General features: G+C 33.2%; 2 protein-coding genes across 2 annotated transcripts; one reads left to right on the plus strand and one right to left on the minus strand.

The window, feature by feature from the left end:
- Positions 1-201: 201 nt before the first annotated feature.
- LOC133701848 (cytochrome P450 81Q32-like) lies at positions 202-2,250 on the plus strand. Its single transcript, XM_062125983.1, has 2 exons — positions 202-1,199; positions 1,535-2,250. Exons 1-2 carry the CDS (start codon positions 285-287, stop codon positions 2,141-2,143), a joined length of 1,524 nt encoding a protein of 507 aa, XP_061981967.1. The 5' UTR covers positions 202-284; the 3' UTR covers positions 2,144-2,250.
- On the minus strand, positions 2,212-6,183 carry LOC133701849 (large ribosomal subunit protein uL3y). Its single transcript, XM_062125984.1, has 6 exons — positions 6,082-6,183; positions 5,125-5,231; positions 4,459-4,569; positions 3,581-3,885; positions 2,879-3,288; positions 2,212-2,756 (listed from the first exon to the last, which is right to left on the minus strand). The coding sequence occupies exons 2-6, from the start codon at positions 5,207-5,209 to the stop codon at positions 2,498-2,500; spliced, it is 1,170 nt and encodes a 389-aa protein (XP_061981968.1). The 5' UTR covers positions 5,210-5,231; positions 6,082-6,183; the 3' UTR covers positions 2,212-2,497.
- Positions 6,184-15,835: the final 9,652 nt, after the last annotated feature.

A 15,835-nucleotide genomic window follows, 5' to 3' on the forward strand; every position in this document is an offset into this window, starting at 1 on the left:
AATATTTTTATTTTGCCATCATGAAGGAAATAACAATAATTGGTACAGATATTGAAATTTCTATGTAAAAAAACCATATGAAATGTGCAAAGTCAACATCATAACCTACTGAGTAACGTTGTTGAAAACAACGTAAAAGGATTTAAAAATGCTATTAAAAAATAATAAAAAGAATATTAGAGTTTATATATTGATATATGAGTTGACATGAGGAACCCAAGAACTCGGATCTTCAGCTGCCCTGTTGGACGAGTATCCAAAGCTTACAATCAAGCAAGTTAAGCATGGAAGAAGACTACAGTACCTTGCAACGCCTTTGCTACTCTCTTCTCCTTCCATGCTTTGTGTTTCTTGCTCTTTCAACCAAGTTCTTGCTCCACAAAAGAAAGCAAGGCAAGATCAGTAATCTCCCACCAAGCCCTTTTGCTCTTCCAATTATAGGCCATCTCTATCTCCTCAAGCAGCCTGTTCATAGAACACTCCACTCCCTCTCACAAAAACACGGTCCAATATTTTCTCTCAGATTCGGATCCCGCCTTGCCGTTGTCATATCTTCACCATCGGCCGTGGAAGAATGTTTCACCAAGAACGATATTGTCTTGGCCAACCGTCCTCACTTTTTGAGTGGCAAGTACTTAAACTACAACAACACCACAATGGGCAAAGTCGAATACGGCGACCATTGGCGCAACCTTCGCCGCATAAGCGCTCTTGAAATCTTCTCCCCTCCTCGCCTCACTTCGTTATTTAGCATCCGAAGAGAGGAAGTTATGGCCTTACTGCGTAGACTTCACGGTGTTTCCAAGCATGTTAACTATGCTAAGGTGGAGTTAAGGTCCATGCTCTTGGACCTAACGTGTAATATTATGATGAGAATGGTTGCAGGGAAGAGGTATTATGGAGAAGATGTTAAGGAAATTGAAGAGGCCCGGATTTTCAAGGAGATCATGGAAGAGTTTGCCGAATGTATTGTCATGATAAATGTGGGGGATCTGATTCCAATGTTGCAGTGGGTTGATTTTACTGGGCACTTGAAGAAGTTGGATAGACTAAGTAAGAAGATGGATGTTTTCTTACAAGGACTGGTTGATGAGCATCGAGATAGCAGGGACAGAAACACTATGATAAACCGGTTTCTCGCTCTGCAAGAAGAACAACCTGAATACTACACAGATGAAGTAATCAAAGGCCATGTTCTGGTTAGTCAAATCAAACTCTTTCTTATGTTGATTCAATCATTTAACTTGTGTTAAAACACATGATGTTTTTGTTCGTGTTTCTTTGTGATTCACTCACATTTCTTTTGGTATCATCTCCCCTTTCAATGTCTTAAATTTCGTTCATTAAAAGACAACAAAGAGAAACCACAAACGATCACCTTAAGCCACGTTTTCTTCAACGATGAGAATATGTCGTGAGATTAGTTTGCATGTCAAGATTCTTTAAGCTTCGGCTGTGGATCTATCCAACAAGTCATATTCAAGATAGCTCAAACTAAAATCCTTAGGTATAATTCACCAAGTATTTTGTGCAGGTGTTGTTGATTGGGGGAACAGAGACTTCTGCTACAGCAATGGAATGGGCATTAGCCAATCTACTCAACCATCCAGACGTGCTAAGGAAAGCTAAAGCAGAACTGGACGCTCAAGTTGGAGACCGCTTGATAGATGAATCAGATTTTGCAAAACTACATTACCTTCAGAGCATCATCTCCGAGAATCTGCGTTTATGTCCAGTGACACCGCTTATACCACCGCACATGCCATCCTCCGACTGTACCATTGGAGGATACCATGTCCCAGCTGGGACTATATTATTTGTAAACGCATGGTCTCTCCATAGAGACCCTACACTGTGGGATGAGCCCACGAGTTTCAAGCCCGAGAGATTTGAATCTGCAGGCAGGGTTGATGCATCCAAGTTCATCCCCTTTGGGATGGGAAGGAGAGCTTGTCCTGGAGATGGCCTAGCAAAAAGAGTAATGATATTAACTTTGGGATCGTTGATACAGTGCTTTGAGTGGAATAGGGTTGGTGAAAGCAAGATTGACATGGCAGAGAAGACAGCACTGACCATGTTCAAAGTTGAGCCCTTAGAGCTCATGTGTAGAGCTCGCCCGATTCTAGACATGCTTCTCTCGTAGGTGATCAAAAAATATAAAATTGTCAAGAGAGATGGCAATATTATATGGATGTTTTTTTTTTCAAAAAATAATAATAAATTACCCCTCAGGATTTGATTTTCTTATTATTTTGGGAAATTACGATACAAATGTTATAATTGTATTCAACAATAACCTCCAACAAAGGTCTTTTTTGGCTCAAGGTGTAAAAAGGAAGGTTTAAGATAATAATTTAGCACCGAAAATATATTAAAAATAAGACTTCCCAAATTGAAGAAGACAAGGATGACAAGTGATCCAGAATCAAACCAACAGTTGAAGACTATTGAACAGTAAATGAAATCTAGCAAAGCTGATTCTCTCCTCCATTGCAAATCAAGTCTTGAGCCGCCCGTAAAACTTGGCCTTTTCCTCGGTGGTCTGGAATCGTCCATGGCCAAATTTGGAGGATGTATCAATGAACTTGAGTTTAATCTCCTCCATAGCAACTCTAGATGTCTGCTTCAACAGAGACTGTCTCAGTGTTACCACACGTTTCTTGGGGCCCACACAGCATCCTTTTATCATCAAATAATCTTCCTTCACAACACCATAATGAGGGAATCCTCCAATTGGTGTAATGTCCTTTTCAGTCCTGTTGTTCACGACCGAATATCATCACATTGTGAGAAGAGGCAAATGCTCAACATCAATCAATCATGGTGTGCTAAGGACTGAAATCACAGTAGGGACAAACTAGGAAAAAGAAACATTTACCTGTCATATTCAGTAACTGCACAATGAGACTCTTGACCACACTTTCCAAGCTTGTAAATTTTCTTGTTCAGCTCCGTGCGGTGATGGTAACCATTCTGCCCAGCCCTGGCAACAGTAAATGAGACCCTAGCTGGATGCCATGCACCAATACAAGCTACCTTGCGAAGACCACGATGAGTCTTGCGAGGGAGTCGAGTCACACCCCAACGAGTGACCACACCTTCATAGCCCTTTCCCTTGGTTACACCAATAATGTCAACCATTTCATCTTTCTGAAAAATAGCATCAATAGGAATCTGCTTCTCAAAGAAACTGTAAGCAAAGTCAACCTTCTTGGCAACATCCCCACCGTTGACCTGGATCTCCATCAAATGGGCCTTCTTCTGTTTCAGTCCCTTCATTTTCCGAATCTACATAAGCCATGCCAACAACACCACCTTTAGATATCACTGAAATCACATTCATCTTGAGTCTAAACAGTGCCACAGTAATGACAAACATGGGGAAATCTGAACATCAAGAAACTGCCTCGATAAACAAAAATATTCAAGAGCATGGACACAAAAATTAAGACGTCAGCAATTAAAAGTTTGCTATTGATGTCTGGTATTTGGAATCCAGATATTATAGCTCAGTAATTTTAGAGTAAGATTATTATTAATCAAACAGACTCGTTAAAATAAGGATGCAAGTGTAGAATACCTGAGTATGCGCCAACACACGAATCACAGTGCAATACTTTTTCAGTTTCTCCAATTGAGCCTGAATGTCCTTTTTCCCATCCTCAGACTCGTACTTCTTACAGTACTTTGTGAAAGCCTTCTTCTTTGACTTGCACCAGTTTTTGTAGAATCTCCTTCTGACCTCCTCACTCAAATGCTGGGCCCATACGGTGCTCAGAGATCGGAGACCACCAGGAGTATTGACATAGCCAACAACCCCAACAACAACCATTGGCGGTGTTTCTATGATTGTAACAGCTTCACATGTTTCTTTCTTGTGGAGCTCTGAAAGACAAATGAAGAAAGAACTAATGAGCACATAAGCTAGAGGTGGATCATAGTGTTACAATGAATATTTTAATCTTCCTTCCGGCTGCTTTAGAAATGTGAAGAAAAAAACAGAACATCAAAAGGGGGTACGCAAAAAACACATACAAACAACAAATTGCACAACAGAAGGCAGCAATTAAGGGCTGAAAATTACAATTGTGCAGACACTTTCAAATAAATACTCCCAATCAATCCCCAATTCCAAGCCACCCAGACATGTTTTATTGGCAAAAGAGGTGTAAAATCATCAAAATCAATATAAACATGCTAACAGGGACAATTCCAGGTGGTCTGGGGTGGCCCTGGCAACAACAAGGCTAAAAGTTTTGGCCTCCCATTGTTAATAGTATAGTGTTTGGTCCAAAACACATGCAAACAGGACAACGCATCCCTGCATGCTAACACAATCAAACATGATCTTGATAAATTTATAGGCAACAGCGTATCAAACAAGTTCCTTCACCAAAGCTAGAGATAAAAAAGAGCTACCACCCAGAAGGATAATCGAGAAAAAGTAAAGATACTCACTTGAGCCTGGCTTTTCAACTTCTCGGACAATATGAGTCATCCCAGCTTTGTAACCTAGAAAAGCAGTCAATCTGCAAGGTTTTGTTGGATCATCCTTGGGAAAGGCCTTTGCTGTAACATCATCAAAGAGAACAAAATTCAATATACAGAGAATGCAAGTTGATACAAATAAGTTATATGAAGCCGACCTTGATAAATGCAAATACCACTCTGTCAACAACAATAAATTAGAAATCATATTAAGCTTATCTGGGTCAGGGATTATGACAATATAATACTGCAAGGCAGTTCATCTAACTCCCGATTTACAAGATAGGACAATTAAAATTTAATGGTTATTAAGGAGATGATAGAAGGAAGTCCAGATGACCAATCAGTTTTGTCTCACTTGACCCATGCTCCATCGTTCTATATTAAAATGACCTATATAAATCCTTTACCAGAGTTTTTCTTTGTTGCAAAAACCATACATGGGACTGCACATTAGGCAATAAACCAATGATACTTGAAGGTACAGATTGGAGAAAAGACAAACTTCTCACAAAACCCAACTAAAAATTAAATCATAGCCTGAAGGTACACATTAATCATGTAGAAATAGAATGTTCCCAATGTGTTATCATTAACTGTAATGTTAATAACTTAAGGTTAAAGAGCATAAGAAACCTTTTCCTCGATGGCGGGAGGCTCTTTTTCTTGGGAGAAATCCCAAAGAGCCATGTCTAGGGTGTTCAAACTTGCGGTGAGACATGCTTCTACCTTTGATATAAACTCTGCAAGACTCGTGAGCTTCAATATTGTTTTTCCTCAAGAAATAAAATATCAACAAAAAATAATATATCCAAATAAAACATCAATAGTACTAATTCAGATTCTCCTTCAGTATATGTATAAATATAAAATCCAAGCAATAAGGACCATCACTATCAAAATATAATAATTTTATCTGGTATTTCAAAGACCCTCAAAAAATTAAATGCATGTTTATATCATTAAATAGATCTAGTTGAAATCATCATAATAACAACTAAAACACTAATCACAAATAAGCATAAACTGAATACAAATGATTTAAAGGTTATTTTTTTCAATTTAGATTTACTAATTTGAAATAAAGAAAGAGAAAGGACCACTATTAAAATCAAAAAATAACCCTTTGAATTGTAAACTTACAAGGGTATTAACCACAAAACACCAGCAAATGAAAAGAAAGATTTTTCCCCGAAAAAACCAAAGGCCTATGGCAGACATATTATCATGCCAATTCTCAAGCTCATCGGTATTTCTTTCCAAAAACCCATTTAGGGTTTCGGCAAAAAAAGAGCCATTTCTGAGACTCCAGCCCTGATTACTCACCACTTTTCATAAAGGGAAAAATTCTTTCAAATCATCACCATGTAAAGTAGTAAATACCATCGCATGTACACAATCACAGTCACGAACCAATCAAATAAACGTATAGCAAATAACATATAGGTTGACAAAACTAGTTCTTCTTCAGTTTTACAGCAAAAACAATCAGAAAAAGAAAGATAAAAAAAGCCTACTAGATCGGCAACAAAAGGCTAAAAAGACAGAACTGAATGTTTTCAGATAAACGAGAAAGAAATAGAACGATAGTACCTCGGCAAAATGACAAGAAAGAAGGAGCAGAGAAGTTTTGAGAGAGGCAGTGGCTGGCTGCGAGTTGATAGGCTAAAAACTGAAGTGTTTGCCTAGGTTTTTATAGTGTTTTTTTATTAAGATTTAACGGTTGGATTAGTGCCTTGGGGTTGATATTGTCCGTTAGATGGATGGTTGCTCCTAGTGTTAGGGTTTTCTGCTTTTCAAAAGTTTATTGTGGCCACCAAATGCTCATCCTAGGTTGGATCCGATCTCGTGGGCCTAGATCTGTTAGATTATCCGAGCTCGGTTCATGATGGATCACGGGCTTAACGGGTAGCTGATAAAAAATATTATATATTAAAATATTATGTAATTTTTAAAAGAAATAACAATGATTAAAAAAAATATGCAACATTATTGAATCCTAAAAAAATTAAATAAAACAATATTATTTTTTTTTAGAAACACATCAAAAGAATGAAAAAATGAAAATGAGGCCTACCAAGAGAATTTGAAAAAAAAAAACATTTTTCATACTTTTTAATTTTTTTTTAATGAAAAAAAAGGGAAAAAATATGTTTTTGTAAAAAAAATATTTTTAATAAATAAATATATTTTCTTCAGTTTTCCATTTCCTGAATTTTATTGTTAAAAAACTAAAAATTTTCAACATCTAAATATCATCTAAATATTTTTAGATTATCTTGATGTCTTAATGTCAAATATGAATTTTAAAAAATAAAAAAAATATTTTTTTGATGTATTTATAAGTGAAAAATATTTTGAAATGCAACTGCCACCATAATACCAAACAGACTTGAAAAAGATGATTGATTGTGGTGGAGTTGAAGATGACATATATTTGTTAGAAGTTGGTTTTGTTGGTCTAAGAAATATAAGTGAGTTCAAACATAAATTGATGACCATTTAAAGATGTCAATTATGAAAACCCGATAAATTATAATCTAAACAAAATAAATAAAATATTGAATAGACTAAATAAAAGTATTTCAAGTATTGTAAATGTATACAATAGAATAAAAGATAAGGTGTTATGGTGTAAATTAAGTAAAAGGAAGAATTGAGTGATACAAATAGAAATAAGAAGTGATGAGGGCTAATGTGTAAATATATAAAAACTAAACTATAAATGCTTCATCCTTTTCTCTCTTAGCTGAGAGTTTAAAACAAAAGGAGAGGAGAAATTGTGTGATTTTTCTACTTAAATTCTTGTTGATTTCACCTATTAAAGTGAGTAATTAGAGTAATTAACTTAGTAAAACATCAAGAGGGGGTGATTTTAAGATGGTGAGTGCTTTGAAAGAAGAAATTCAAGCAAGGGTTTGAAGAGGAAGGAGAAGAAACTTGATTTTTCTTGCATTCTTTCCTTAAATCCTTATCAAAGTGAGGTAAATAACATACGTCAAATGATTAATTTCTCTAATTTTAGTTTGATGGAGGATTGTGTAAAATTATGATCATGTGAAATTGTGGGTTTATGTTATAAATTATGAGAATAATGCAAATTATGATTTAACCATGTAAGAAAGCATGAATTATGATTGGGTAAGTGTTTAATTTTTAAATAAAAGAAACAAAATTAATTTCTCCTTTTTTATTGAACTTTCGACCAAAAGAGAAAAAAATTAGGAGATTTGAGGTTTTAATACAATGGTTTGGAAAATATGGGAAGATATAGGTTTATAAGTGTTATTATATGAAAGGAGTAAGAATTTTTCAAAGAGAAAAGAGAAATCTTCACTTTCTTCTTTAGGTTAATTTCGGTTAAAAGAAGAAGAAAATTAGAAAAATGAGTTTTGATAATATTATTAAGAAATCTTACCAAATTGAAGATAATTGATGTTGATAGGTTAAATTGAATAATGATTTTTGTAAAAAAAAAAATCAAAAGGAGGGTTTTATCCTCCTCGAATTAAAAAGTTTAATTAAGCTTAATTAAGGGTGTTGGATTTAATCAATAAATATGTAATTGGTATTGGAATTTTACCAGTTCAAATGAATAAACAATAACGTAGTAAATTGTGTTGGTACAAAGGAGGCTGTGAGATCTAATCAGCAACAAGAGATCTCTTCACTCACACAGACACTAGGTAGGTGTTCAATACCTTAAAATAATTAAATAGCTTATTTTAATGATCATAGAAGAATTTTTTTGTAGATTGTAATTTTAGTATAAAGTTAAAAAAAGAGAGACAAAATAATACCATGTTGAATGGGCAAGTCAAGAAGATTATTTCCTGGTTACTGAAAATAATGTCATATTGAATGGGCGAGTTGAGGAGATTATTTCCTAATTATTGGAAATAATACCATGTTGAATGGGCAAGTAGAGAAGATTATTTTCTGGTCACTAGAAATAATGTCATGTTGAATGAGTGAGTCAAGTAGATTATTTCCTGATTACTGGAAATAATCTTTTGATAAATGGACATGTTAAAAGAATTAATTTTCGGGTTAATGGGATGATTATTTGGTTGAATTATGGTTGGTTGTTTACATGTTTGAGAAAAAAAATAACGATGGATGCTATGAATTAATTAGCTTTAAATAATTTTTCTATAGAAAAAAAATGAGATATTAATATATGCTTGAGTTTTGAAAGTCCAAATGATGGGACAAAAATTATGATTGATGTTATAAGTTGTCAAACCCTTATGTTCACAAGGAATTTGCCTAAAATGTATTGGGAAGACGCGGTTTTTATAGTAGCATATCTCATTAATAAAATGCTATTGAGAGTTCTTGTGTTCAAAACTCCAATTGAGTTTTTATAAGGAACTTGCTCCTATATTATCTCTCAAAAACCTTAGGGTGTTTTTGCTTTGTTCGGGATCATCGATAAGTTGTTCGTAAGTTAGATCTGCGAGCATTGAAATGTGTTTTCATTGGATACTTTATTACTCAAAAACATACTTTATTACTCAAAAACAGTATAAATGTTATCATCCTCTAAGTAAAAAAAAAATATTTGTTAGCATGGATGTAATATTTTGTGAAAATAAGTCATATTTTTATCAACTCACACCTTAAAAAGAGGTAAGTGAAAGTAAGGATATGTTCTTAGTATCCTTTATTATGTTTAATCTTTGTTTAATCCTGAACTATAATTGAAGGGAGCAAGCTAGGGTGAGAGAAAGAAAAGAGATGAAAATCTAGTGAGTGATGAGAAAATAAAAGAAAGAAATAGTTCGGGAAGATAATGAGGAAACCAAAAAGGATAAAAGGAGAAGGTTTGAAGGTTTATACTCGCAGTAAAAAAAATGAAAAATGTCAATGAATCTACTATACCTACCGAAGAACCATCTTTGAGTTCAACCTTGCAACATACTTTTAATAATAAGTTTCCTAACACTTCTACTGAAAATGTTGTTAATTTCTTATAGCTCTTAAAAAAAGAGTTCAAAGTTGTATTGAACATCATTTATCTAATTTTATATCATATGATTGCTTGTCACCTTCATTTAGAGCTTTATATCCTTCTTGTATTTTGTGTCTGTTCATAAGAATTAAGTGAAAGCTATTAAAAATGCCAAGTGAAAAAGAAGCTATGATAAAGGAAATGAGAGTTTTCTTAAAAATGACATATGAAAACTTATCATTCATGTTCGAAATAGTGTGCCAGATTGCAAATGGGTTTTATTTATTAAACATAAGTTAGATGGAATTGACTATTAGGAAACATTTGTTATTGTTGCAAAAGTGAACTCTATTATGGTATTATTATCTATTGCAGCAAACTTAGGATGAGACTTGCAACAATTAGATGTGAAGAATGGTTTTCTACATAGGAACTTAGAGGAAATTCCTCCAGATTTCTCTTATGAGTAGACAAAGGGTAAGTTGTTCAAGTTAAGAAAATATTTATATATCTTTAAGCAATCTCGGGTATAAACAAAGTAATGAAGACCACATTATGTTCATCAAACATTACCCAAGTAATACTATAATTCTCATTGTATATATTGATGATATCGTGGTGACATGAAATGATCTTGAAAAGGTTTATAGTTGGAAAAAAAGAGAGAAGAAGCAGTCCTAAATCCATACTTTTTTGTCTTCACCAACGACAACGTGTAGATACACACACCGCCACTATTCCTTTGCTTCCCAAAGTTTTCCAACATTTTTTTTTTTGTCACAACAGTCTCTCCAATTAATTCTCAGTCCTTAGAAGGTCAATTTATAGTCTCAAATCATTTTTGTTGACAAATTGCTAAAATTATGATTTTTTGGAACCAAATGCTTATTATTTTGTATAATATTTAGATTGTTTGGAAATTATTAAATTTGAATTCATGTGTGTTTTTTATTTGATAATATGTGTTGGATTATGCGTTTATTTTTGGGATTGTGATTTCTAGTTAAACTTTAATTTTTTATTCATGAATTATGTTTGGATTTGGTGTTTGCTTGCTATTGAGTTGAATTTGATTAGTAAATAATTTATTTATAAATTGATATCTTGTTCAATTTAAAACACATTATTGCATTTTGCAAAACATGACTTTAATCAACTTTACAAATGTTTGGAAGACAATTTTGCAATTAATTTTGAATTCCCTACTTTTTTTCAACCCTCGCATATTTAATATTTGTAATTGTGACCTACACGCGAGGTACTTTTTTGGTATTAAATGAATCAGTTCTCTTTCACAAAAATAACAACAAAAAAATCTTTCTTTAAAAAATACAATTTTTTTTTAATTTGCATATAGCCAAATCTTTCAAAAATAAATTATTTTTTTATATGTTAGCATATTAAAAAAATAACAAAAATAGTCTTTTTTATTTTTACATGGATTTTTTAATTTAGTAACCAGTTTATTAAAGTTATAAGAACTTGGCCTACTTTTTAAAAATACCAAAAAAAATATTTTTTTATCCCAATATCAAGGATCCCTAACTTAAATGTAAGATAAATCTCTGATATTAAAAGAAAAAAATAAAAAATATATTTTGACTTTAAAATGGCTAGGCTTTAACCTGATAAGAAAAGGACTTCCTTACCGATGAGGACTTTTCTTAAACTTTAGATAAACCAACAACTAGAAAACATAATAGTACATTAGTTTATATCAGACAAACAAACAATGCAGAATATTTTAGGTAAGATGTATTAGGGGTGATGTGTCTTTCCTATATATAATCAATCCCCTTATCCATACTTTAAGACCGGTTAAGGTTCCTAACGAACAAAATACTAAGTGATGACTCCATCTTTTTTTTTTTCCAGAGATAAGAAACAAGAATTCGTTGTTTTTCCCCCATCATTATAAAGATCCCGACCCAGGAGGACAATCGTCGCGACGCCGCACATCTGCAACAATGGTGTTGGAAACACCTTCATGTCCTCTTCCTTTTGGGGTGGTACGTATCAGTGTTGGGTGGCCGATTAGTCATTGGCGAGGCTTTTTTCCTTATTTTCTCTCTCCTTCCCCTAAATTGACAGCTTCATCCTCTTTGTTATTTGTCATAACTCAATTCTGGGTTATTCTTCAAAAATCATATTTTTTTCAAAATAAAAATAAAAAAAATAAAATAAAGGCTGGCAATGTGGAGAAAGCAAATCAAGGAGGACTATAAAAATAGGAAAAAATCAAGCTGCAATTTTGGAGGAAATTCAAGGCCTAATTGTACCCCATTATGCCCAAAAATGGAGAAAAAAATGCAAATTCAAGGTTAAATTAAATGATTATTAGACGGATTTTCATAAAAATTAAGTCCGATGACATAATTAAATTTTCAATAGGCCAATTTGATTTAATCATGGGCCAAATTGAATTTTAATTATGTTTGAGAATTAATTTGGGTCCAATTGAAGGATTTAATTAAGTGCAAGGACTTAATTATACTTTAAATGGATCAAATTAATTTTATTTGAGGCTTAATTGGTGAAAAATTAAGTTTAGGAGCCTAATTTGGACTTAATTAAGGAAATTGGAATTTTAAGAGACCAAATTTAATTTTTTTTCCACGTTAATTGATTGAAATTAGGGGCCAAATTGCAAGAAATTGAAGTTTTGGGATCAATTAGGGGTTAAATTGAAGAAATTGACAGCCAAGGATGTTTTTGTAAAATGCGCCAAAATTGAGGGGCTTAATTGAAAAAATCAGGGGCAAAATCGTAAGAAAATTGAAGTTTTAGGGTCAATTATAGGTGCAATTAAATCAAATTTAAAGAGGGAGGACTGAAATGAACTTTGGTCAAAATCAGAACTTTGGTATTGTTCATCTTTTTTTTTAAATCTCTGAAATAACTGCTTAGGTTACCTACTTTGCAGCTGCATTTAATGTACCTAACGTCCACCAAATTTGACAAAACTTACACGAAAGTTATCAACTGACATCCCTCTATCTCCGGGTATGGTTGGTTCAGGTCGAATGACAACACATTGTCCCTGGCGCCGACCTAAAAAGGCCAGCTCAGTTAGCATTTTCCTGCAGATTTGACAGTGCACCATGCCTACTTTGAACCAACGGTTAGGATTCTTCCCATTTGAATCAAGGGCTGAAAATTTTCTCCAATATAGACAAGATTACCCTCTTCTACCGCCTATAAATAGAGGTGGATTTGATGTCCTGAGGGAGGAGAAAATCAAGTCCAAAATAAGCCAAAAAATCAGCTTCTCCCTTGTTTTTCTTCCAGCCAATGTTCTCTCTTCTCTCTCTCTCCCAGCTGCTTCTTCAGCCCTTGGAGACCCCACAGAAACATTCCTCCTCCACCAACAGACGGTGTCTCAGCCTCCCCACGAACCCAAATCCTCACCGGCGATAGGCGCAGCCACCGCGAGGTCTTACCTCTCGTCTTCTGCATCTTTTTCTTTCTTCCTCCGCCACAAGCAGCCAACACTGCCACCATTTCTTCCACCATTCCTACCTCGAACACCAGCTCCACCACAAGAAGCCAGCACAACCACCAAGCAGTCACCGCGACTCTCTCCCTCTTCTCCTTCCAGCCTCTCTCTCTCCTCTGTAACCTTTTCTTCTCCCTCCCATAGTCGACGTCGGCCTCCACCGCTACAACCACTGGCAGCACACTGTCATCCTCAGCTAGACCACCGCCACGCAAGGTTATCTACCCTCTCTCCTCTTCCCCTTTTTCTTCTTCTTCGCTGCCTCTGTTCACTGAATGAACAATAGACGTGAATTATAATTAACGTCCTACTGTTCACGCATGAATTGTGGGCGTGAATTATAACTCACGTCCATTGTTCATGCAGTGGACTATATTTATTTAAAAAAAATTTCAAAAAATTTCAAAAAAGAATTATTTCAAAAAAAATTGTGATTTTCTCAAATATTATTCTACCAATTTTTCATAATATCGGGTTGTATATTTACACTGTAAAATACAAATCCAGTATTAAAATACCTGATTTTCTCTAAAATTATTATAAAAAAAATTCAAAACATTTTCAAAAAAAAATCTTAAAAAACATTTAAATCAATTTCCCTTTTCAAAAAAAAAATTTTTTTCATGCATACGGCCAAATCCTAAAAATTTTTCAAGCATATCTTCATAAAAACAAAAATTGTATTTTTTTCATGTTTAAAAAAATCAAAAATGGATATCGTAACCAGTTTATGATTATCCATTAGGATTTGGCCAACATGTCAAAAACCTTTTTTCCAATCTTTTTTTTAGGATCCAAATGTAGACTTTAATATTTTGTGAGGTGTAAAATTACATGATAAAATACACCCCCAAGTATTAAAGATACAAGGTGTAAAAATACGATGCTAAAATTCAGACTTTAGAACTGTTAGGATTTAACCCGATAAGGTAAAAACTCTCTCATGAAGAGAAATCTGCCTTGAGCCTTAAAAAAGACCAACGAATAAAAACTCGACTTAGAAAAAAACAATCAAACAACAATGCAGCTTACCTTAAGTAGGGTGCACTGGGGGTGATGCGTCTTCCCCTTGCACAACCAGTCCCTTACCTAGACTCTCGCAGACCATAGGTTCCTAGTGATCATAATACTAGGTGGCGACTCCTAAACATTAATCATAATTTTATGATTAAATCCAAAAACCCTTCCCAACACAACACCTCACACCAGGAGGCACGATATGAGCATCCGCCGTCGCCAGACGACATCGCGCCCCCCACGACATTATTGATATTTCAAATTTAATTATTATTCCTTTAATTTCTGACATTTATTCTTAACCCTTCTATAAAAGTTTTATTTATTTTCACTTTTTTCCATCAACTCCAATTTGAGATTTTTTTTTTCAAGTTGGTTCTTATTATTTTGATTTTGATTTTTTTTCCTGAGCCCTTTTGTAAAAGTTTTATTGGTTTTTAATTTTATCTTTCTATCCAAATTTATGGTATTATATTTTTCAATTTGGTCAATATTGTTTTGATTTCTAATTTTTTTCTTGGCTCTTTGTAAAAATTTAATTTATTTTTTATTTCATCATTCAATCCAAATTTATGGTATATTATTTTTATCAATTTGGTCCTCATTTTTTTTATTTTTATTAAAATGATTTTTCCTTTAAATTTCACCATTTAATAAAAAAATATTTTATCTTTTTTATTGATTTTGATCCCATTCTTTTGTTTTTATTTGTTCCTTTTGCTAAATTAAATTTTTTTTTCAATTTCACCATTCAATCCAATATATATTTTTTTGGTATTTTAATTTTGATCATCATTATTTTAATTACTATTTTATTAATCCATTTGTATAATTAAAATTATTTTTTAGAAATTGGACTTCATGATTTTTCCAGATAAGTTGCTTTGAGTCTAATGACTCGGGTCACGAGTCTGAAAAGTTAACACGAGTTGATGTTTTTCTTTTTCTTTTTTTAAAAATGTGCTTTATAACTCTTTTTATTTTTTTATATTGGGTTATTCTAATCTCATGATTGAGAGTGCGAGTTTGGCAGGATATCCCAGGTTGACTCAACTTTATTACTGGAATTACAAATTTATCATGCCAAACTCATATTGACCAGGGTTGAGTTTTTTTATGTCTTTTTTTACCCTATTTTGTTCATTCGTATTTAATGGTTTGTGAATTAAGATGCATCATTTGTTGTCTTTTAAAAAATTATTTTTTCACCAGGCTATTCTTATCTCTTTTTTTTTTTTTTTAATTTGATCCACCTACTATCATTTCTTAATTTTTTGTCTAATTAAAATAAAGTTAACTTATTCAACACAATTAAATTTATGACTTGAGCCATAAATTTTTTGTTTTTAAAAACATGCTTACTTTACCTAAACATTATTTTTTTTATAAAAAACAGTTTCACCTCGCAGTGAAGCGAGAACACCAGGCTAGTAAAACATTATTCAGTGTATATCCTATTTTTTTTAAAAGGATTTGTCTTGACTCAAAAGTCAAAGGGTTAAGGTCAGGTTTTGACCGAGTTAGATATAGTTTGATCAGGTTATCAGGTCAGCTCGAATTTATGACCAAGTTACCATGTTTTTTATTTCTACTTTTTGTAACTCGGACCAGTTTAAGCTTCAAGTCAATTACTAGACTGATTGTTAGATAGTGTTTGATATGTGGTAGTTGTTATTTTTTAAGTTATTATTTATTTAGAAATACATTAAAAAAGTATTAATTTTTAAATTTTTTTAATATAAGTAGGTTAAAACAATATAAAAATATTAAAAAAAATTATTTTAAATCAAATTAAAAAAAATTTTAAATTTTTTAAAAATAAACGGACACGCCGCAAAAACAATCATACCTCCAGCAGCCGCTAGCCCCTACAAACATCC

This window comes from Populus nigra, chromosome 8 (assembly GCF_951802175.1).
Source record: "Populus nigra chromosome 8, ddPopNigr1.1, whole genome shotgun sequence".
NCBI lineage: Eukaryota > Viridiplantae > Streptophyta > Magnoliopsida > Malpighiales > Salicaceae > Populus > Populus nigra.